Source organism: Maniola hyperantus, chromosome 6 (genome assembly GCF_902806685.2).
Source record: "Maniola hyperantus chromosome 6, iAphHyp1.2, whole genome shotgun sequence".
NCBI classification, from domain to species: Eukaryota; Metazoa; Arthropoda; class Insecta; order Lepidoptera; family Nymphalidae; genus Maniola; species Maniola hyperantus.
In genome coordinates this window covers 8232981-8258246 of record NC_048541.1, presented here as the reverse complement: position 1 = coordinate 8258246, position 25266 = coordinate 8232981, and the positions used below count along the sequence as shown (strand labels likewise).

General features: G+C 37.5%; 1 protein-coding gene across 4 annotated transcripts in view; it reads right to left on the bottom strand.

The window, feature by feature from the left end:
- Positions 1-23: 23 nt before the first annotated feature.
- Positions 24-25266, bottom strand: part of Ilp3 (Insulin-like peptide 3) — a 30346-nt gene continuing 5103 nt past the window's right edge. The window contains exons 2-6 of one of the 4 annotated variants that reach the window (XM_034969785.2): positions 21125-21357; positions 6626-6802; positions 4017-4134; positions 3133-3376; positions 24-1121 (exon numbers count right to left, since the gene is read on the bottom strand). In XM_034969785.2, coding sequence (XP_034825676.1) covers positions 984-1121; positions 3133-3376; positions 4017-4134; positions 6626-6794 — 669 coding nt within the window. In that variant the 5' untranslated portion in view covers positions 6795-6802; positions 21125-21357 and the 3' untranslated portion in view covers positions 24-983. Of the gene's footprint in view, positions 1122-1755; positions 2250-3132; positions 3377-4016; positions 4135-6625; positions 6803-21124; positions 21358-25266 lie in introns of those variants that run through there. The other 3 variants (XM_069499338.1, XM_069499340.1, XM_069499339.1) reach the window with 3 other exon arrangements.

The window sequence follows — 25266 nt, the reverse complement described above, 5'->3', positions numbered from 1 at the left end:
AGACAAAATCAATAAATAAATCATAGGATACAGCATCTTTTTAATCAGTCACTATATCCTTAAACACCATTATATCTACAACTTTAAACACATACACAAATTACAAACACATCAAAGAAATACTTTAAACCTAACAGTTCATAAATTAATGATTTATTTTTATCGATTGCAATTATCACAGATGCGTTAGAGATCTTTAAACCTTATATGGTAGATGATTTAGTTACATAAACCTTAGAAAATAAAATGATCATAATTTTAAAATACATCTATTATGGTGCTCAGTTCTTATTATGGACAGTATAACATAGCTATGTTATTTTAGTTAAAGCAACAATTGCATCTGGAATTTAGAAGTTGGTACATAATAATAGTGATTTAATTTTCTAAGTAGCACAATATTAATTATTAAATGTACTAGACTTTTTAACACAGGAATGTACAAAATATTCAAATCTTACTGAGGTAATAAACATAATACATGATACTACTCGTATGTAGGTATTATGTTTTTTACAATCTCGGGACACACTTAGCAATTATAAAAAAATCATGGTACAATTATTTGCATTTTTAATATAAAGGTTTAGAAAAATTTATTTTTAAACGTTATATCACTAGGTACTTGAACACATGCTAGGAAGGTATTTGTTTAAAAAAAACGAATATTAGTCTACCTGAATTATACGTATGCATTGCACTTCAAGTTTGCACTTTCATCTTGAAGAAAATATTTTCGGTTTACTGCATTGAACTCATCCATTGCAAAATATAATCAAGTGCAATTAAAATAAATTCATCTTTACAAGTTCGTAGTTGCAGTTCTATATCACGAGTTCTATATGATTTTTGCATTTAATGAGTTCTTGCAGTAAATCGCCGAATTGTAATTTTCAAACTAACTAAACACATGCCGCGGTGCACCAAAACGCGAGATTACGTTGTTTACTTTGTTTTTACGATCATTTGCAGTAGCGCCAAGTTTACGTATAGACTGCGATGTACGCGTATCGGTCTCGCTCAACAGACGGCAGGTCAGTGTTGAGAGTCCTGCCCCAAGTCAGCAGCGGTGACACCGTCCCCAGGACGGGAGCAGCGCGCGCGGCATTTTTTATGAGCCCCTGCCACAAAAATATATAATTTTACTTATTAATAACTAGCGACCCGCCCCGGCTTCGCACGGGTAGCTTATTACATTCTTCGTCGGCATGGCTAATAATGTAGCTTTCTACTTCTTTCTAAATCGGTTTAGTAGTTCCAGAGATTACTTCCTTACAACAAACAAAGAAACTTACAAATTATACAAAATTTTACCTCTTTATAATATTAGTATAGAAGTATAGATATTTGCTGGTAGTCTCAGTTTATATTTTATGAACTCATTCTATCTAAAGACTGAATGAAATTCGTTCAGAACATTGTTCAGAACTATTTGTAATTTGCTTTTCTGATCACTGGACTTGACTATTGATAGATAGTAGATACCATAGACTGACTAGATGATACCCGCGACTTCGTTCGCGTTATACGTTTTTAAACCCGCGAGAACGCTTTGATTTTCTATGATTAAAAAGTAACCTATGTGTTAAGTCAGGGTATATAAGCTATCTCCATTCCAAATTTCAGCCAAATCCGTCCAGTAGTTGTGCGTGAAAGAGTAACAAACACCGCAGATTTTATGCATTCTAGATATTTTAATTAAATAGGTATGTTTTTTTCTAAGGTTTTTTAATAAAATTTAATGGTCATCATAAATAAATTATCTGTATCTTTATTTTACAATTAGTGGAATTTTATACTTTGATCACAAGTTCACAAAAAAAATATCTTTATTGATTGAAATAAACTCATGCTTTATAGTGATAACAAATCGTGGGGATGGAAAATAATGTACCTAGTAATTTCGTTAGCCGCGGTGATTTTCAAGCTGATTCCGAACTCCATGATTTTAATGGTGTGAATGTTAGCTGTAATTGCTTTCAAATAACAAAGCAAACATTACCTATGAGTTTGGGGATGTATGTATATGTAGTAATTTTCACAGGAAACTCGCAAGTTATTTAAATAATTAAATTTAAAAATGGAAAAATATGAATATGAATAACAGAAGTGACATGAACAATCTAAAGGAGACTACCTGACCAAAGCCTTCACGTCGTTCGAAAGATTGGCTTTAAATTAGTAGGTAGATGCCGGGCCGGGCTGCCCTAAGCCGCACGATCATCAGTCTGCCGTCTTTGGTGTACAGTCTTCTTTATAAATATAAATATTAGTGTTTAATGTATGTTAGCACTGGCACCTAGGTGAGCCACATTCATTAAAAGATGATGTTTTAATTTTAAATTGTTAGATGAAGTAGTTAGTTCGCATGCAATAAGCGTTAATATGAGTGTTAGTTGCCACTTTCTTGTTCTCCAGTATTTTTTATTTGTATGCGAGTGATACTGGTAACATATTGCAGCAATTTCAGCATAATGCTTATAAACGACAACAGGGACATGTGCGTTTTGCAAAACATTTCAGAACATCTATTACGATTTTGTGTCTTGTCACCCTAAGTCCGTCACTGCATATCAAATCAGCTGTTGCGATCAGCGTTACCTTACCTATGTATAAATAATTAGATACCTAGGTATAGTACGCGACAGGTCGAGATGGCAATCCGCACAGCCCTCGCGCTAACCCGTTGCGGGCGAGTGTGGGTGTGCGGGGCGTCCCTCCGCCTCATACTCCGATTGCCATCTCATCCTGTCGCGTACTACTTGTATATTGTGCAATCCGGATCAACTGATTTCAGTGCAAAATTCGCAAACAGATAGGTACCTACATATAATAATTATGTGTATAGCTGACTCTCGGCTTCGCCCGCGTGAAATGTAGAATAATTGGAATAATTCATTTCTTAGTGGGGGTTTACTTTAGGTACTTATATAAATAACCTACATACAAAATATCAAGTTTCTAGACCCAGCGCAGCGGTCTGAACTGTAGATACCTATCACTTGTACGTTGACTATGTCAGTTGGTGAATTTTGGATTACAATTTTATAATTTGTAGGTACCTACCTAGATATTCCTAGTTGGAACAACCGCAAGTACAGAGAACAAGAAAGCGCTGAAGGTGAGACACACCATGTTACCCATGAGTGAGGTTCGCCGTCGGCCCGAGCGCCTCTTGCGCCGGCACCAACACCGGCGGCCCCGTGCGCGCCCGTACCCGCTGCGACTGCGTCCCACCTCGCGCCGCGTGCTCGCCTCGGCCTTGCCCAGCACGGCCGGCGACACTACCGCCTGCGCGCTCGCCGCTGCCGCCGCCGCCTCCGCCGACCGGTCCGCGATCAGGTGCGCCTCCATAGAGTCCACGGGCGATTCTGATCTGATAACAATTGATATGATATCATCGTATGATATCATTTGAACATGTTACTGGCCAGTTATAAAAGTGCCATAATGTTTATAATAGTACATTCCAAATTCAAATTTTTGACTGAGCCTGGTTTTCAAAGAAAACAATTTTAACTACATTTTGTGGCGCGAATTCCCTATAGTTAATATCGACTCTAATTAACTTTTTGTCAATTTTTATTAAATTATCTGATGTCCTTGACATTTAAAAGTATTGTTATTGCTGTTAAGCAATCTCAAAAATGATAGATAAAGTGATAAAAGCGAGCAAAATTATTGCGCTGCTTGAAGAAGGTTGCAGTCAACGCTTCGTGGCTCAGATGCTAAATGTGAGTCGGTCGACAGTTCAAAGGACCTGGCAGCGCTATCAAGAGACCGGTTCCGTCAAGAGAAGGCCTGGTTCTGGCAGAAAGACATGTACCGAACCACGGGATGATCATTTTCTAGTTAGTCAAGCGTTGAGAAATCGCAAATCTTCTTATGTGGACCTCAAGAACAGCCTCGAAGAAGTAAGAAATGTGCAAATTAGTCTATGGACGGTCAGGAGGAGGCTCTCGCTGCTAATATACAGTCATCGCCCGGCACGCGGCCCTAAATTACTCCCTACTTACTTAGCGCTGATCGCACAATATGAGCTGAGCTGTTCCCACGTGCAGCCGAACACACAGCACTCGTCCGCAATCCCGGTCCGTCTTTTTCGCCGCAATACTGCTGCAGGTTGCTCTATCACTGCAAAATTTACTTCCATTAGATTAATAATAATACCTACTAATTACCTAATAGTAAGAAAGGTAGAAACAATGGTTCTACCGGAGTTCGCAAAGATAGGGATGTTAGGTAAGTATAATATGTAATAATTATTATGGTAATACAGAGGTAATTAGAATATTGTTGATGGAATATTCGAAAATCCCAAGTGAAACGGGGCGGTGTAGGTAGTATTTCGTAATACGACAACCGACAGAGCAATCGAAAAGCTATTGTTTGTTGATAGGTAGGTACATCTTATCTATTAAGGCCAACTTTAGATAGTCCCGCAAATTGCTATTGCGCTGGAACCATGTCTCATTAACATCGAAATTACGTCATTTTGCCATCAGCTCGAAACTTCAGACTAGTGCTACCTACGTTGCTAAAATCACAGGTTCTACCCCGCATCCACGTAGGTATAGGAAGTTGAAGGCATCTAGTTCATCAAGTAGTAGCATCAAGTTGTTTATCCAGGAAAATAGTATTTCGATTATTATCGTAGTCATATTAATACGGGTCAATGCCTTTTTTTTTGTTGACAGGGGGGAAAGATAGGTAAGTAGTTAGGTACCTGATCTCTTTGGGGAGAAATTGTGGGGTTTTTACCCACTAAAACCCCTTCGGTGGCCATCCTCAGCGCATATTATGATCATTGTCTAGGTACCTAGTAGCTCTACAACCCCTGGGATCGTGAGTCGTGACGTTTTACCGGTCACCCTGTGTGATTATATTATGTAGGTACCTATACCTACATGTAAAATTAGATCGTTACACGAAATCGTTTCGTGTTTGATTCGCTGATACACTGTATGAGAGGTCAGTAAGTATTAAATAAGAGGGTAAGCATGCGGGCAGTTGTTTTTCCTGTGAATAAGTAGGTATTGAAATGTTAATCAAAAGGTCGAGCAGTTTATTGATAAAAATATACATACCTATAGGTAGGTACCTAATTATTATTAACATCGGACAACGCCCTAAAACTTAACTATGATTATTTTCTACCAAGTGTTAGTTAGTATTAGCAAGTATCAGTTTCTTTCCTTTAGTCATTAGTACCTACCAAGTAGGCACTAATGGCTAAAGGAAAGTAGGTACGAAGAAATACTTAGATAAATACCTACTTTCTTTTTACATCAATAAAATGTTTACAACAAAGAGTTGGCTTTACAAACAAATAATAAAGATTTATTAATTAATAATGCCAATATAACGCAATGGCATTATTAACTAATAAATCTTCATCTAAAGGGTCTGAAAAGAAAATACGCTTTTTTTAGGTAAGTAGGTACCTCCTAGTCGTAAGACCAGTTCGAGATGACCAATATTATATAACGACCTTCACATTCTCATTCATATCGGTATTAATTATTGATAAGCACTTATTCTATTTTTGTTTTGTTATAGGGAGGTATATGCGGATATTATTGTTATGGGTCATGTACCTACTAAGGTCATTCTCTTAAAATTAGACTGTATAATGCGTATCTATACGTATACGAGGGAGTATAGGCACACGAGTAGATATAGTGCTATCTACGTAGGTACCTAGTGTGAAACTCACGAATAGAATCGCTTCATTTTCACAGCACTGTCACTCGTGTAGAACTGTTTCACCAGTTGGGTATTTTTTAATTAAAAATTTAGTATAGCAGGTATATCTTTAGAAACTGCAACATTAGAGTTAGGTAAGACAAATCTATTGATGCAAGAACTATTAATATCGGCTCAGCTTTTAGTTTCTAAAGAGGCGTCATAGGAACAAACAAACAAACAAATGTTATAAAGACTGAATTAACACATAACACTTGCGTTGCACAGTCGCGTCGCGTCGGTTAAAAATACAACTTACGCACAACTAATTGAGAACTATCCTCTGTTGATGTCGGTTAAGAAAATCTGCTTCTATGTCGACGTCGTCGGTTAAAAATGTTACGAGTACTTATCAATAAATAGGTAATTATTCTGGCCTCTTTTCAAAATATCTCTTATCTTGCAAAAAATAAGACGGACGGGTCGTGCGGTTTCGTTTGGCATAGGATAATAAAGTTGTTACTTGTGATGATGGAACATACATGGAACGCTCACTAAGAATTTTCCGAAATTCCACCTGAGCGAAATCGGGACGGGCCAGCTAGTTCAGAAATTTAATTACAAAATCGGTCAAGTGCGAGTCGGACTCGCACACGAAGGTTTCAGTAACTACCATCATACCTACCTACAAGAAATTACACTTATTAATTTGGGTTTGGCGGCAATTTTTTTTAATATTTATTATTTGTTGTTATAGCGCCAATAGAAATTAGAAATATACACATTCTGTGAAGAATTCTCTACCTATTACGGTTCACGAGATACATATACCTACAACCCGCTGCTAGACAGACGGACGGACAGCGGAGCCTTAGTAACAGGACCCCGTTGGCACCCTTCGGGTACGGAGGCCTAATAAAGAAGAGAATGAAGTACCTACCTGTGGGTACATCCCAGGTGGGGCTATTGTAAGCGTGGCAAACTCTGCTCATGAAATCACTGAGCTCGCGACCACACAGCTTGACGGCAGCAGTCGCGGCGTCGCAGCGCAAGTCCCACACCACCGTCAGCACGAAAACCGCCAAGTGCACGATCTTATTCACCAACATCTCGTTAGCTGAAACAGAAGTTTATTCAAAATTCAACCCATGTTCAGATAACAAATTGAGTAGGTATAAAAAATATTTCATAAAAGTTTTAGGCCAGAAATATAACTTGTAATGTTATGTCGGTGCGTCAGAATTCAGAAGCACATCTACTAAATGCATGAAACCGATAGTAGAGTGGTACTAGTGGTGGTAGGGATACACGACACAAGGCGTCCTGACTCGCGACACGCAACTCAACTTTAATGTCTCTAGGGCTCTAACCATAGTAAATTTGTAAAACCGATAGGTGTGCTTCTGACGCGACACGACACACGATACGCTAGGAGGTATATTTTTTTATATTCTATGGTGTTTGTTTCCTTTTGTTGTTTCTTTTATTATTTTAAAAATTTAAATTTGTCGGGTTGCGGGTTGCGAAGCTGAAGTGGCAATGAGCAGGGCACATAGTTCGGAAAACCGATAGACGCTGGAGTCTTAAGGTGCTGGAATGGCGACCTCGCAGCGTTGGAAGAACCCCACTAGTAGGTGGGCGGACGACAGCAGACGAGCCACAGGGAGCCGCTGGATTCAGGTGGCGCAGGACCATGACCTGTGGAAGTCCCTACAAGAGACCTATGTCCAGCAGTGGATGTCTATCGGTTGTTGATGATGATGATCATAATGATTCAACCGGGTTGGCACTTATATACTTAGCTTGGTGGCATTAGGCATAGGTACGTACAATGGTTGTCATTAGTCACTACTCACTACATTTTATAATTTCTACGTTTGCCACTTTTTGTCTTGCACAAGTAAAAAATATAAATACATACTACGAGCGTTTGTTTTGAACGTAGATACTTTAGTGTCAGTAACCGGAGACGCGAGTGTTCGTAATCTGAGTAGATTTAACGCTTTTATACTGAAGGGTAGGTGTAACTCGATACTGGCTTCTCCCTCATACTTTGCTAAGGATAACCGATCCAATTTTCATTTCCTAAGTGTGAAAATGTAAGGAAATACAACTTTCAAGTGATATTCAGGTTTTGTTTTTTAGGGTTCCATACCAAAATAGTAAAAAAAGAAATGTGGTTAGACTGTCTGGCCGTCTGTCACCATATAGGAAAAATAAAGCGATGTCTCTAACTAGGATTTTTTTTAAATTAGCTATAAACCTTTACTAATTAAGTTTTGTGGTCCTAAATATAGGCTATTTATAGATAGATTTATTATATAACTAGCTTATTCCCGCGACTTCGTCGGACATGGACTATACAAATTTCAAACTCATATTTTACCCCCGTAGGGGTTAGTTTTTGAAAAATCCTTTCTTAGCGGATGTCTACGTCATAATAGCTATCTTCATACAAATGTCTACATGAAAATTTTCAGCCCGATCCGTCCAGTAGTTTGAGCTATGCGTTGATAATCAGACAGTCAGTCAGTCAGATTTTCCTTTTATATTATACTAGCTTATGCTCGCGACTTCGTCCGCGTGGACTACACGAATTTCAAAAATCAAACCCCTATTTCACCCTCATAGGGGTTGAGTTTTTCAAAATCCTTTCTTAGCGGATGCCTACGTTATAATAACTATCTAATCAACTAGCATGCCAAATTTCAGCCCAATCCGTCCAGTAGTTTGAACTGTATGTTGATAGATCAGTCAGTCAGTCAGTCAGTCACCTTTTCCTTTTATATATTTAGATAGATATATTTTTCTAAGCTACGGAACCATCGATAGGCAAGCCTGACTCGCAATTTGCCGCAATTTTTCGGGATAAAACTGATCTTTAATGTTTTATGTTAGGTACTTAGGTTAACATATTAGCTATAAGATGAGCCAATTTGCATTCGAATCCATTCAGTAGTTCTATCGCTTTTGCGTAATGCGTGCACAGACAGACAGAAACAAAAATTATAAATATATAAGTACTAGCTGATGCCTGCGACTTCGTACGCATGGATTTACGTTTTTAAAATCCCGTGGGGAAATGTATGATTTTCCGGGATAAAAAATAGCCTGTGTTAGTTACTCTCCGTCCTTTCAACTATCTCTAAACCAAAAATCAAGTCGATTGCCTGCTTAGTTATGGCGTGACAAACAAACAAACACACTTTCGCATGTATAATATTAGTAAGTATAGATAAAATACGAAGTATATATACCTATTTTCTACTGGAATCAATCGGGGTATGAGACGGGGGGACGCTCCGCACACCCGCACGTCACCCGTGCTTGCCCGCACCGGGTTAGCGGTGGGGGCTGTGCGGGTGTACGGGGCGTTCCCTCCCCGATTGCCATTTCAATCTGTCGCTTACTATAGGTACTAGTTTAGTTTCCTGCTCTGAAATAAAATACCCAGAGGTACGTTAGTACTATTATAATATTCTGTGCCAAAGGATAAATTGTTATCAAGTTTTGTACAGTTAAGACAAACGAAGATGATTTAACCTTCATCATTCATAAAAATGCAAATCAGCTTCTTCCTTTCCATAAGTGCCATTCTAAGAATAGTGTAGGGTGGGTGCAACATCAAATCGTATAGTCATCACTGTGCACTGTTATTTTACAAGCTTTTATTTTTATCGCATTGTATCACAATCACTTATTGACCACCTTTTACTCGACTACGAGTAATAGTGTCGGCAGGTTTTGTTTGTTACTAGCTACTCCTATTGTAGTTACGCTACACGTATCATAAATTATTACGTCATGACTCATGTGTAATCCTAATCTAAGTACATCTAAATATATAAAACGAAAAGCTGACTGACTCACTGACTGACTGATCTATCAACGCACAGCTTAAACTACTGGACGGATCGGGCCGAAAGGCATGCAGATAGCTATTATGATGTACACATCCGCTAAGAAAGGATTTTTTAAAAAATCAACCCCTAAGATAGTAAAATAGGGGTTTGAAATTTGTGTAGTACATGCAGACGGAGTCGCAGGAATAAGCTTGTGGCAGATAACACAAAAATGCATCAAGTTGAGTCATGTAGAAGATATATATGTATAAGAGTAAAGACTCAAGAGGGTAGGTGGAGAAAGTCATAGCGCATAAATACAGGCATCACTGTGTAGAATGGGCAGTCTTGCTGGGTGACTTTGACTGCAGTTTTTTTTTAATGAATTAGCCATGTTAAATGACTAATATTCCCCTTTCCTCTCCAACTAAGCGTTAAGCTTGTGCTAGGAATATGTACGACAATAGTGCAACGGGGGGGTTCTGAAGTTGAGCTATTGAGGCTCTACTCTAATAGTATCAGACCAGTACCACCCTAAAGTTTAATGTTACGTAATGCCTGACTTAGGTACTTAATAATATTTTTGAGAGAAGTAAGTAAACCCAGCGCGCTCCTCAGCCCTTTCAAATTCAATGTGCGTTAGGAAAATGAGGACACAAGCCATTGCTTTCTTCATACAAATGTATTACTAGGCGTACTACGAGGGTGATTACTACAATATTTGACATAGTACGCTCAAAACGAAGTATTATATCGATTTGTCTCGTCATTATCTAGGTTTATTGATACATAAAACATTGGGAAAATATTAATTTTAAAGCTCAAAGTTACGAGCCTCGAAAGATTCCTAAGTATTTTAAAATAAATCTATGACAACTTTGTGCGTAAATAAATAAGATTAGGAATACGAAAATACTAAAACAATTCAATATTAGCCATAGTTTATTTATTCATACCTTATGAAATAACTTTACTTTGCAAACATACATTTACTTAGTATTTTTTTCTCATTATAAACACTTTTCCCAAACGACTGTTCAACCCTTTTCGCGCGCGCTGTTTTCGGTGAAAATCATCGTGCCTCTCACCTTTCGCATACAATGTGGCTAATTCCTTTGTACACAATCTCTGAACTAAACTAAAATATCACGTCTAAATCTATTGCTATCCCTTTCATAATGTTGCTTGCGGAAAAGGAAAGCACTAGAATTAGACGTGATATTTTAGTTTAGTTTAGAGATTGTGTACAAAGGAATTAGCCACATTGTTTGGTGAAAAATAGCAAACAGGTTATTTACCCAAGTGCGCCGCGCCGCAACTTCGATCGAGCGTACTGTGTGCCCTTAAGCAGCCAATTTGTTTGGATCGTTATAAAATGCAATAACATCTTGATAAGTGCTACATGTCATTGGCAAGGATTGTTATCTTAATCCAGCTAAGTCCAATATTCAAGGAGATATTACCTATTAGCCTTAATCAATTTATCTCCCCCAAGCATGATGCATAAGGCAATCGCTGGAACGTGTTTAAAAATAACTTCAATGACACAAATTCACAGTAGGTCAGTAATAACTAATCTTAGAGCATTTATGTAACCAAGACTTATATAAAATTGCATTTTGCAAATGCTATGCACGGAGCGTTAATAAAATCGCCTGCGGAATGTTACATGCAATTATATAATGGTATTTTATCATCAACTTGCGTGCATTTGATTTTAGCTAGGTAGGTAACTACATTCTGTTACTGTGTAATTAATTTATTATTAAAACAATACTATGAAATTATGATCAGGTATATATATACGAAGCGCAATACTCAGTTCCTAGCGTAGTAACATAATGGGGCCGATTCTCTTGTACACAATCTCTAAATTAAACTAAATTATCGGGTCTAAATCTAGTGCTATCCTTTTCCGCAAGCAACATTATGAAAGGGATAGCAATAGATTTAGACGTGCTATTTTAGTTTAGTTTAGAGTTCGTGTTTAGGAATTAGCCACAATATTGTGTTAAAGTGGTGTCCCCAGAGGCGAAGTCGACTTCGTCTGGTAACCGCGTGGCTTGGGTGCTCGTGCACTGGATTGAATAATTTGATCTAGTTACAGTACCTACAGTACTAAAGTCACATAAGTAGCTAAAGATGTAATAGCTATGCTATCATAATATTAATGCACCATAGGACAGTCGAATACTTTCGTGCGACCGTTATATTTTATTTACTAGATGATGCCTGCGACTCCTGCGAGTATTCGATCGCGTAGATTTAAGTTTTGTAAAAATCCTCTGTGAACTCTTTGATTTTCCGGGATGAAAGTAAATAAATAACATATTAATACGTAGCATATAATATACGTTTCCATGATGCAAGTTTTGGCTGTACCAAAGAGGTAGATTAGATATGATGCCTGCGGAATGCGGATTCGTCCATGTGGATTTAGATTTTTGAAAATCCCCTGGAAGCTCTTTGATTTTCAGAGACAAAAGGTAATAAGTGTGTCCGTCCTGGGGATATAAGATATCTTTGTAGGTATCTATCCTTTCCCAAAAAAGATCGAAGTTGGAAGTTCTGGATGGCAATCGCACGGACTCGTCGATCAGTCAGCGGAAAATTCCTCGATTGGCGGGGAATAAGGAGGCTTGCGAGTTGCTCTGGCGCAGGAAGAAAGTGGAGTTTTATTAAAAGCGGGGAAACTCTGGAGAACGACGCGGCCTAAAATCATTTATTTTAATAGTTACTTATAACGTGATTGACACATTTACTCGTAAATATATAAATTCACTTTAAATAAGATTTAAGTAATAGATTGAATTAATTTTGTTATGTTATAAAAGCTTAAAGTTTCTATGCGTATTGTCCTCAACACTGGGAGTAACGTTTGTTTGGATGTTTGTTCGGATCCGGGATCATGTTGGCTTTGGGAGATAACAGGTAAATAGATATTATATAGGATAAATAGGTATATAAATATATAAAGGTGTAAAAAATCTTACGTCAAAGTATAAAGTTTAATTTAATAGTATTAAAAATTACGTCATGCATTACCAGACACTTGGCAACCCCCTGCCAGACACTTTAACTTTACAAACCTTTACCTTTACCCTTAATTTAAGGGTAAGGTAGAGGTTTAAACGTTTAAGAGCCTAAACGTTTAAAGTCAAGGGCAATGCATGACGTGATTTCTGAAGAAAATATAAAAACATTACATTTTAGGTTTACTTTGACGTAGACGTCCCTCCCAGTGTTGGGGACAATACGCAGAGAAACTTTCAGCTTTTATAAAATAACACGTCTGGCACGCGCTGGCTCTTAGTCCATAAGAGAGGTGTCGGTAATAACTTCACTGTTCACCTACTTACACTAAAAGGCGCGATTTGACAGACGTCGATATACGAAATTCTTACAAAATACCGGCGATTTGAGTATTTCTACATCAATGCTAAATACCAGTCCGTTTTTTAGGGTTCCGTACCTCAAAAGGAAAAACAGAACCCTTATAGGATCACTTTGTTGTCTGTATGTCTGTCTGTCTGTCTGTCTGTCAAGAAACCTACGGGGTACTTCCCGTTGACCTAGAATCATGAAATTTGGCAGGTAGGTAGGTCTTATAGCAAAAATCTGAAAAACGTGAATTTGTAGTTACATCACACAAAAAAAATTAAATTGTGGTCATGAACTTGCATACCTACTTAATATCGGCTTGCCACTCATTTGCTGGTTGCAGCAATAAAATGGTCTATCTCTACCACCGACCTCTACCCATATTACAAATGCGAAAGTGTGTTCGTTTATTGGTTTGTTGGTTTGTCCTTCAATCAGGTCGCAATGGATCAACGGATCGACATGATTTTTCGCATGGGTATACCTAGTTAAAGAACCGGAGAGTGACATAGGCTACTTTTTATCCCGAAAAATCAAAGAGTTCCCACGGGATTTTCAAAGCCACGCAAACATAGTCGTGGGCATCAGCTAGTAAATAATAATGCTCGGACCGAAAGTTTTTTAGATATATTTTACTTAGCATAATTTTAGCTTGATTTTCGCATTCAAAACATGACGACCTCCCTGCCGCAGTAGTGAGCGTGGTCTTATAATATGTGGGAGATCCCCCGGCAACCTGGGCGGTCTATTTGGCTTCTGGGGCGAGCTTGGATGGCTGGAGTGAAGACTTGGGCGGGGAGGGGCGATGCATGTATAAGATAAATGGTTAGAGTTGCTATTTATTTCTTGAAATTGCTACTAAACTCTTTAGATTTTGCTTAAGAATTAATTCTAAACCATTGACATTTTATTTGTAAACAGAGGCACGTCAAAATGATAGACAAAATACTACAGACGTAACAGATAATATATAGCAGCTAATCCAAAGGTCTTACATGGTGAAATTGATTTTATTATATTTTAGAAGTAAAGTAATTGTAGATTTAAATAGAGTATAATGTGGAATTTTGAAGTGTATAAATTTAAAACTAAAGTTTAATCTCTATTGTCGACTCTATTGAATTTGAGTTTTATATGGTATCATTATACTTATGGAAAGGGTAGCCAAAGGGGCTATAAATGGCTCTGCTTTGACGGTAGACATCATTAATTTTCCTATTTTTAATAAGAAGCTGTGACATACCTACAGGTACGAATATTGTTGATTTTATATTTCTATTGTTATACTATGTATGTTGTTTAATGTGTAATTTGTTATTCAACTGGTATTCCTTTGTAATAGTTTATGCTTATACCCGATGTGGGTTGGATATGTTATGGTAATACCATAGTTGTATCTATTTTTCAATAATTGTGGATAGACACCGCCGAGTTTTTTCTTGCCAGTTCTTTCTCTCGGTAGATATGCTTTTTCGAACTGGCGGTAGATTTTTCTTAAAGGAAATAATAAATTATTTAATGATAAAGCAATAAGTAATGGTAAAGATAAACTTTGATATGGAGGGATTTTTCCCTGAATAAAACAGTTTATTTCCTTATACAATCTTTTATTTTGTTTTCTACCTTCAACCACGCCCTAGCTTATTGATAACGAACTAAGGTTTAGGCTCTCAGTAGGTGATTCCTGACTCTATTGTCTCTATACTTCTGAGGCTAATCTAGCATCAGAAGTGGGATACGATATGGCTGAATTGTGCCTTTTCTAATGCAATTGTACAAGTTTCAGAAATACCGGCCAATTCGGATGGCTTTGTGAAAAGCCATCAAAGATGTTCCAACAGGCGTTGTGATGACTGACGTCCACGAGAGGTACCACAATGGACATTGGATACCCTAAATCTGGAAATCTTAATATGAAAATATGGTATGAAAAAAAAAGTGAAAGTGAATTAAAACTTTTTTGCAAGACAATTTTTCAGGCAGGTAGGCCTTAGAAAGTTTTATTGCGTAATCATGGACCTATTAATACTCTGTGTAATGTAGTAACACAGTTTCATAGTACCTGTCGTCATTTTATTTGTTTTAAAACTAATTGTATTATAGAAATAAAGATGTGGGTACTAAATAAATAAAATTTTTGCGGGTAATTTTGTGTTCAGTATAGATGTTCTGTTTCAATGACTCGATTAATGTTTGAAGGTGTTTAATCGCATGATGTCCCAGCTAGTACAACAAATCGATATTACGTAAATTAATGTTAAAAATTTGCAGGTAGTTAGTTGGTATGAAATTTTTATTAAAAGATCATACGATAAAATGTGGTTAAATGTCAGACTGACCGAGCGGTGAAAAACTAAAGCAAGTTTGTCAGTAAATATTTACTGATGATTAATTTGTGTTCTATTTTAATTTACGTCTGACGTCTAGCCGTATATTCGTAATTTATATGATAGTGATGTTGACATTGAATCATTGAATATTGTTTTACGAGTGATGAGTCATCTTACTTTTTTTTAGTTATGTTCTTGAGGCATTTCCTATGTAAGTACTTCGAGAACGAAGTACTTTTCAGGTTGGCCGAATAGATGTATATAATTTATTTATGTGTTACATAATGACAGAGAGAAAAGAAGGAAAAAAAGAACCAAAAAAAAAAAAGAAAAAAAAAATTTTTTTTTTGTTGTAATTTTGTTTCAAATTAAGAACAATACAGAAATACATATTGCATCATTCGTTAAATATTGATGATTCATTGATCAGAAACGCGATTAGCGTGGCCATTTTTGTAAATTTGCTATTGACTTTGCATCGGAGTTCTCACTCGCGAAACGTAGAGATGAAAGATTTGTGATACCTACCTACAATAATTAAGAAATTTTGTTGGAGTTTATTTTTGTAGTTTTTATATAAGGATAGGTTAGGCTGCTGATGTCTTATCCTGTTGCTATGCCGCTAAGTCTAGTAGCTACTGATTGTTTGATGTCATTGTTTTTTTATATATACCCACCGTTACGTAATGTGATGTAATGGAGCTGCCAATCCACACTTGGCCAGCGTGGTGGACTATGGTTAAACCTGAAACTTAAATTTAGAATATTGGAATTTAGAGATTATTGACTACCCACTTGTGTTTAATATTTTTTAATGCCGTATTTTGTTGTTTTGTTTGAATAATACTTTTGATTTTTTGACGTTTTTGATGTTTGAAGTGTTTAACTATTTTTGATATTGATTACTTCTTTGACGATCTTTTTAATGTAAATTATTTTTGTGGTATTTTTTGACATTTTAGTTTTTGATACCTACCTTTATGTTTTTATTTACGATCTTTTTGGATTTTTATATTTTATTGTGGAAAAATGTTTTGGTATTTATTTAAAAAGGAAGGTTGTTGGCACATCATTGGATGTGGGAAGCAACAAATGTTTTTGTATAGTCCAAGGACTGATTGCAGATAGACAAAAAGAGATTGAATAGAAAATATTTTTGAAAGTAAATAACGATAATTAGATAAGTTTACTCTTTGATTATTTTTACTTCTTCTAACATAGTAGTTAGTTTTGTTTTGATATATCTTACATATAATTACTTTTATATACCTACCCTTTGTTTTTGACTTTGGTACTTTAGGAGTAAGAGTCGATGGTATTTTATTATTTTTGCAAAATTATTAACTTGAAATTGAAAAAAAGTTCTTATGATTTAACTTATTTTGAAATATTAATATTTTTGTAACTTTTTCATTTTGATGGTTCTTTTTTATGAAACATATTATTTTAAATTCTGATAATTTACAATTTGTTCAGTTGCAATTTTTCTTTGTTTAATATTCATCTCTATATTTTATTGGAATTTATTTAAAACTTTGATCAAATGTTCGATCAATGGAAAAATTGTATAGTGATATATGGATCAAAACCAATGGTGTTAAGGGACAATTTTATGATGGTTTACGATGTTGCCTTAAAACCAATGGTGTTGAAGGATATTTTGTAGATGATACTTTAAAACGTTGGAACCAACGGTGTTGAAAAGTATTTTTATAATATCGCTTTAATACCAGTGGTGTTAAAAATATTTTTGATATTGGTTTAAAACCAATGGGGTTAAAGGATATCTTGTTTGGAAACATTTATGTGCTGTGGCGAGAAAAATATTTCTTGTATTTTTGAGAGTAAACTGTGTGGTAATTTTGTATGTCACACACATGTTTAAAATGTTTTTTTAAATTTTGTTGGAAGCCACAGACATGTTGTTTGAAAAAAAAAAAAAAAAAAATGTTTTGATGTTGTTAAAAATTTACTTTACGAATTGTTTGTTTTTATTTTGTTGCTTCGAGAACGAAGCAATTGTCAGTTTGGCCGTATAAGATAAATGGTTAGAGTTGCTATTTATTTCTTGAAATTGCTACTAAACTCTTTAGATTTTGCTTAAGAATTAATTCTAAACCATTGACATTTTATTTGTAAACAGAGGCACGTCAAAATGATAGACAAAATACTACAGACGTAACAGATAATATATAGCAGCTAATCCAAAGGTCTTACATGGTGAAATTGATTTTATTATATTTTAGAAGTAAAGTAATTGTAGATTTAAATAGAGTATAATGTGGAATTTTGAAGTGTATAAATTTAAAACTAAAGTTTAATCTCTATTGTCGACTCTATTGAATTTGAGTTTTATATGGTATCATTATACTTATGGAAAGGGTAGCCAAAGGGGCTATAAATGGCTCTGCTTTGACGGTAGACATCATTAATTTTCCTATTTTTAATAAGAAGCTGTGACATACCTACAGGTACGAATATTGTTGATTTTATATTTCTATTGTTATACTATGTATGTTGTTTAATGTGTAATTTGTTATTCAACTGGTATTCCTTTGTAATAGTTTATGCTTATACCCGATGTGGGTTGGATATGTTATGGTAATACCATAGTTGTATCTATTTTTCAATAATTGTGGATAGACACCGCCGAGTTTTTTCTTGCCAGTTCTTTCTCTCGGTAGATATGCTTTTTCGAACTGGCGGTAGATTTTTCTTAAAGGAAATAATAAATTATTTAATGATAAAGCAATAAGTAATGGTAAAGATAAACTTTGATATGGAGGGATTTTTCCCTGAATAAAACAGTTTATTTCCTTATACAATCTTTTATTTTGTTTTCTACCTTCAACCACGCCCTAGCTTATTGATAACGAACTAAGGTTTAGGCTCTCAGTAGGTGATTCCTGACTCTATTGTCTCTATACTTCTGAGGCTAATCTAGCACATGCACAACAGACGGAACCGTTTAAGTGCGGAAACCAGCCCAGAGTGAAGAAAAAGAAGAAGAATGTGGGAGATCCCCGGTTTCATTCCCTGCAGGGACAATTTGGAAATTTATAATTTCTAAATTGACTCCTGGTTTGGCTAGTGGCCACCCTGCTACCGGCAAAGCTGTGCCGCCGTTCGCCAAGCGACTTAGCGTTCCGGTACGATGCCGTATAGAAAACTAGAAACCTATAAGCGGTAGATACCTGTGGATTTAATAAAAACTGCTATATCCCTTGCAAGCTAGCCCGCATCCACCTTACACTGCATCATCACTTAGCAACCACCAGGTGAGCTCGCTGTCAAGTTCTAAAACGGAACCCTAAAAATTGCCATTCGTCCTATCTACATGTGTGACAGTGTTGATATTATGATACGGTCTGCCACCTGTTCAATTAGTGCCTTGGCAACGAGACGCGGAAACGGACGGTAGGTAGTAGGTACGAATAAGCAGACGATAGGTAATTCAAGAGTTGTGGGGTCAAGTGTACTGAGTACCGTCGGCTCTCCCAATTATTGATGATTCGCGGCGGGGGGTCAGTGCCTTCATTCAGTACACATGCTACTGTACTCTGACACAAAATAGATCTATAATAATAATAATCTATGGACATAGGAACCTACTGTGCTACTGTCTCAAAAACTTTGCATAAGCACTGAAATGGACATACTTTAATATTAGGTAAAGCACGCTGGAAGAGGTGTGCCATACAAAATCACACTTATTTTTTTGCCGATTCGAAGCTCCACCACATGAGTAAACAGGTGGCCCCACCGAGTGTACCTACCTACCTACTGGGAATTAAAATTGTCACTTTGTCTCAAGTGGTCTTCGTGTTGACACTAAGGGATGATTTATGCCAACCCGTGGCGGGCGCGAGTTCGGCCCGCCACATGTTGGCGTAAATGATCCCTAAGTATGTTGAGAAATGCCTCACCACGAACACTTTCGAGTACGCTCATGTACACTGTGCTCCGAAATGAAGAACTGCTATCAGATCAGCGTCAAAATCATCGATGTGCCAAAATGGCGAAAGTCAAGTTGCTTCAATAACAGGACGACAATCGCAGGTACAGTGAACTTGTATTAGTAGAGGTCAGTGTGCAAAAGTGATATTAGGGCTGCAATCAGCAATACGTTATCTAGGAACGAACTCACCTAAGTACGTTGGATAGAAGCAGGCATCAGATAAGTCCATGATAGGTAGGTATAGCAAATTGAGCTTGCGTATACCTACCTACAGTTTGCGACCGGTCGATCTGGCAATCGGGGTAGAAATGCCCCGACTCATACCCCGATTGCCATCTTCACCCTTCGCGAACTATATGTAGATACACAAGGATCAACGCAAGCTCAATTTGCTATAATTCGCACAAAACGGACAAATCTGTAAGTATATTATTGTATCGTCGCCACTGCTCGTCCTGCCACTACTAAAACTATGAAAAGCAACCAACCCAGCAACCAATAGGTCACACTCAATGACTCAATGTCTATACGTTTCACTCCGACACCGACGAAGCATCGCTCGACAAGACATGTAGATTGTAGACTCCGTACGACTTTGCCGTAGTTGGATAAAACCTTAGCTGTTCTCGGTTCTTGCTGTTTTATGTTTACGTAGGTAAGTACGAGTACACATCTCATGTTATGTTAGTAGATAAGTTGTTGTTTTGAATGCAGTCTTGAAGTCGAGTGACCTGTGTTTATGAGGACAGTGTCTCGCTAATACCTACTGTGATTAGCTGCGAGACAAGGTCGCAGGTGGACAAGCGTCCACCGAACGGCGAACACTTTCGACCCCAATTTAATATTTGATAAGTATACGGTTTACGTGCTCTTGTAGTTTATAGGTACCTACTTGTGGTCCAAAATTACTTACAACTAAGTAAGGTAAGTGATTTGTATTTACTTAAGTAATTAATGGACATCACGGACGGTAAAAGTAGTACATTACAGTCCAGTCCTGAAATAAAGCGATTACTGGCGGAGTATTATTAGAAGGCCGAGGCGAAGCCGAGGAATTCTCATCATTAATTAGGCGATTTTTAACTACCGATATTTCGACTCAGTTGCATGAGTCGTGTTCACGACGGGTCTGAAAAAAATCGCCTATGTAATCTTTTTTTGTGTTGTTTCGGATTGACTATGCCGCGTAGGCCCTACTGGCCGCTACAGCGTCACCGGGAGGGGTGCCGAGCGTGAAGTTCCGTCTGGGGGTGAGCTCTAAAGCTCGAAGAAATAATTTGAGAGGTCGGGGGGCAACGTCTTCCTTAGGGCGCCTCCTGTGAGGCTCGGACCAGGGCTTAGGATGACGTTGGGACGGGTGGATTGGTTGGACTACTGGTTAGTCGGTACGCCCCCGAGGCCGTGGCGTGAGTCCACGTCCGGGTGACTTTAGAAATCGGGGACCTCGTCTTCGCCGGCGAAGACGAGGCAATGCATGACGTGATATTTTCTAATACTATTCTGAAGAAAATTAAAAAAATAGACTTTATGCTTTGATGTAAGATTTTTTTTACACCTTTATTACCTGTTATGTCCCAAAGCCACCATGATCCAAACAAACAACCAAACATACTTACATTCCTCCTAGTGTTGGGGACAAAACGCAGATAAATTTTCAGCTTTTATACAATAAGAAAGGTAGGTGTGGCACGCGCTGGCTCTTAGGCCATAAGTATAAATTATAATACCTATTAGATACACTGCCTAGTAGTTTTTGATTAAAGATGATAATATTCCAAAACAATAATTAAGTAATTATTAATTCACTTGAAGCTACTTTACAGAAAAAATTATAATAATAATAAAAAATTAATATGAAAAAAAAATTGTTCGGTATTATTAAGACACGATTTCACTAACATTTTACATTAAATAGGGAAAAAACGTACCTTTGGCAATGTTTTTGGCGATATAAATCACGAACAATTCTTTGCGCGATCGGCGCGCGATTTGAGCGGTCCGCGGCGCAGACGTGGCGCACTCACACACGCTGGAGCGTAGTTCAGAAGCACTGCTCACGCTGTCGCCGGCGCGCGCGGCGCCCTCGCTTATAACAGAAACAGTCGATGGGCGGCGGAGATGCAGATTGCAGGCGCCACGCCCCGCGCCCCGCCCGTACTACCTTTGACACGGGAAAATCTTATGCTCTAGTGAAACTTTTTAGGGTTTCGTACCCAAAGGGTAAAAACGGAGCCCTATAATTTTACTCTGCTGATTATCTGTCCGTCTGTTTGTCTTCCGCGTTACAGCACAAGTCTCGTAGACGAAATCAGTTACAAACCTGACATTATTAGGTATTTGGTTATTTGGTGTAGAACGTTGACCCAAAACCGAACATTGAATTAGAAAATAAATCATATTATTGTTCAGGGGGGGGGGGGGGGGCTCTCATACATGAAAAACCGGACAAGTGCGAGTCGGGCTTCGCTTGACCATTTTTGTGATCGGGGCTTGCTCAAAAATTAAACTAATTAGGAATATGAAATTTAGGTACATTATGTACCATATACTGTATTTAAACAACAAATACTTACTGAAAACAACGATTTATAAAATAGTTTGTAAGCTGTGACCAAAACAAACGAACATTTTTTGGGTTTTTCTTTCACAGTTTATTGCGATGTTCTAGCTCGGAAAAGAAATATTTTATATACACGCAAAATAATATGATGTTCATAACTATGTACGGAACCCTTAAAGAGCGAGGCCCGACTCGCACTTGACCGGTTTTTTAAGGTAATGAGCTAACGTGAATGAACGTGAGACGTTACTCGTTAATCTGTCATTTAGTATGGATGTAAGAGGAACTTGGATTATGGACTCTAAAATAAAGTTTCGGCTTTGGATTAGAAATTCGGGTGTTTCTAGACTGGCCTGAAAACTTGTTAAGTAGAAGCCGAAGTTTTGGTCTCGGCATTCCTACGGATTGCTTAGGTAGGGCCTAGGCCAATAAAGGCCAGCATTTTGGCTTTGGGGTATTAACAAATACTTACAGTACGATGTTGTCCCGTAAGTTTCCCGTCCATAATGTCAGATTTACCTAGGTGCAATGCAACTTGAAAAGTTACTACGCCTACGTAGGTAAAGTTGGTAGACACCTACCTACGTAACTCTAACTCTATGTGACTGTTCAAGTAAATCTACGGCTCTAACAGTGGAAGCTTTCTTGAATTTCCTATCCATCCATATCCATACTAATACTTATTATAAATGCGAAAGTGTGTCTGTCTGTTTGTCTGTCTGCTAGCTTTTCACGGCCCAACAATTTAAACGATTTTGATGAAATTTGGTACAGAGCTAGCTTACAAGTTCATCCCGGGGACGGACATTACTATACGACTATTGCGGCTACTCTTTATTCAGGAAAATACATGAGTTCCCACAGGATTCTTAAAGGCCCACCCGTTTAACCGATTTATATGTAATCTGGTAGCTACCTCTGTAGCTTGCGTCCCGGAAATTGACATAGGCAACTTTTTATCCCGGAAAATCAAAGAGAACCCACGGTTTTTTAAAATACCTAAATCCACGCGGACGAAGTCGCGGGCAATGGGCATCATCTAGTTTAAAATAATTGAACGAGCAAACCGAGATTGTCTTGTAGGGATTTCCACAGTCTGCCTGGCCTGGATTCAGCGCTCTCTGCGACTCGTTCGATGTCGTGTATCTACCTACCCTAGTGAGGGTCTAGCTCAAGTCTATAGTCTACCAACTCTGCAGTTTCCGGTGCGAGGTTGTCATTCCAACAACTTGAAATCTTTCAGTTCTTCGCACTAAGTAGGCGAGTATATTTGCCACCGCAAGTTGTTGAGCTATGCGGTTATTCTGGTTCTAGGGATCTCATTTCTGATTTGATTGCGTATAGAGAAACTCTTAACACAGCGCTCTATATCGCTGTCTTTGTGAATCTAAACTTTTTTTATAGATACACATAGGTAGGTACCTACCTACTTGTCTACAATTTCGAGTGCAGAGCTCTTAACGATTACTGAATGAAGATAGAAATGAGCATTAGACATGATTTTGCTTTATTCAGTTTAGGAGATGGGTCAGTTCAGATTTAGGGGTGCCTATAAATTTAAAATTACCTTAGGAGAGCGGCGTGTTCTAGCAAGTCGTAGACTAGACTTGGTAGAACACGGCGCTCTCCTAAGGTAATTTTCCCAAGGCCGTAGTAAAATAACACAAGAGTTCACTCAATAAATAACTGGTTTAATTCTTTGATTTTAAATTACAAAAACAAAAAGACGCACGCGGGCGGACGGTGAATAACTAAAGTCAGAAAAGTCTGTGGACTGTGTCAGTAACTACTTAAACAGTAAGTAACTAAAGTATGTACTTACTTACATTTCAACAAAAAGCCAACTTGGCGAAACGCTGCCGTCAGCATATTATGCCCCCTAGACTCAGCTTCATTTTTAGGTTTACCTGAGAATCTGAGTTGTGTTCATTGCTCTCCTAGAGTCTCTGCGATAAAGTTAAGTAATTTCTACTGCAGTAAGACAGCGAATTGCAATAATATTCAGCAAAGGGAAGATGACTGATGTTTCGCTGATTGATTCGTTGTTGATGTTGATCCCAACCAATACTTACCTGTCGCTCGTAGCTACCTGCCTACCTAAGTATATTCAGATATTATACCTATCTACTTATAGAAAATATCTGTAGGAAATGCCTGATTGAACTTTGAAGGCTTTCCTTAGGCTAGAAGGCTTTGAAGGTAGGTTATAGGTATAAATTATTTCTAGATAGATTTTCTCATTACCTCAGGTAATCAGGAGATCAACCTACCTACTTAGATCAACGTAAAAAGTTTGTGTCATCTTTGCGACTCTACCTCTGTGTTCCTATAACTTACACGTGTCACGTAATTGAAATTGCCCTTATGTTACGAGTAGGTTAGTAGGTAACGAAGTCATTCGCCAATCTTCTATCATATAATAGCCATTAGCCTCAGTTAGCTCAGGTACCTACATACGACATAAAACAAACAGTGCACTGCACTGCACTGCATAGGCACATGATAAGTACTACTCAGGTTAAATTGAGGAAGGCAAAATTATTGTCCAAACAAACAAGCTTTCTAGGTCTTATCTTACCTACTTATCGGCTATTTTGGTAGGGAACATTATATTTTGTGGTCTCTATACACCTTTGAGGTCTATATCATTTAAACATCATATTATAAGTAAGTAAGTACCTATGTAAACAGTGAGGGAGGTGGTAGGACCAGGTTCAGTGATAGTTAACCAGACGGCTACGAGGAGTCACTGACTCGAGTTATTAATAGTAAATTCTTTACAATAACTTGTAGAGCTTAATATAGACGTACTATTTACAATGTTTACAAGTGGTCGCGGTGACAATATGTATTGATTGACGGACTCCTATTAGTGTCAATGAGAATTATAATAATTGTAGTGAAATTAAACTGTGTCGGCAATTATATTTTCTTCATTATGTTTAATGTTTGCATAGGTATACTTGTGAATAGTCCGTACAAAATATATAAAATACCTATATAATATAACATAATAAAATTGTTTATTGATCGAAAACATAGATACAAGTACATATGCATATTTAAATGTACAATACATTCTTATAATGACTCTTCATGCGCCATTTTAACTCTATGGGCCGTAGCCGGGAGAGGGATTTTGAGGATCCCAAATCCCCCTTTATCCAAAACTTCGCACTCGCTTCGCTCGCGCTTTTATTTTATACTAGACTAAGAGATGCTCGCGACTTCGTCCGCGTGGATTTAAGTTTTTAAAAATCCCGTGGGAACTCTTTGATTTTGATAAAAATTATTAGCTTATGTCCTTCCCCCGGATGCAAGCTATCTCTGTACAAAATGTCATCAAAATAGGTTGAACAGATGGGCCGTGAAAGGTTAGCAGACAGACAGTTAAAATATTAGTAGGTAAGTATGGATGATGGCCGCGAATTCGTCCGCAAGGACGCCTAAAAATCCCGTGGGAACTGTTTAATTTTCTAGGATCAAAAGTAGCCTATGTCCTTCCCCGGG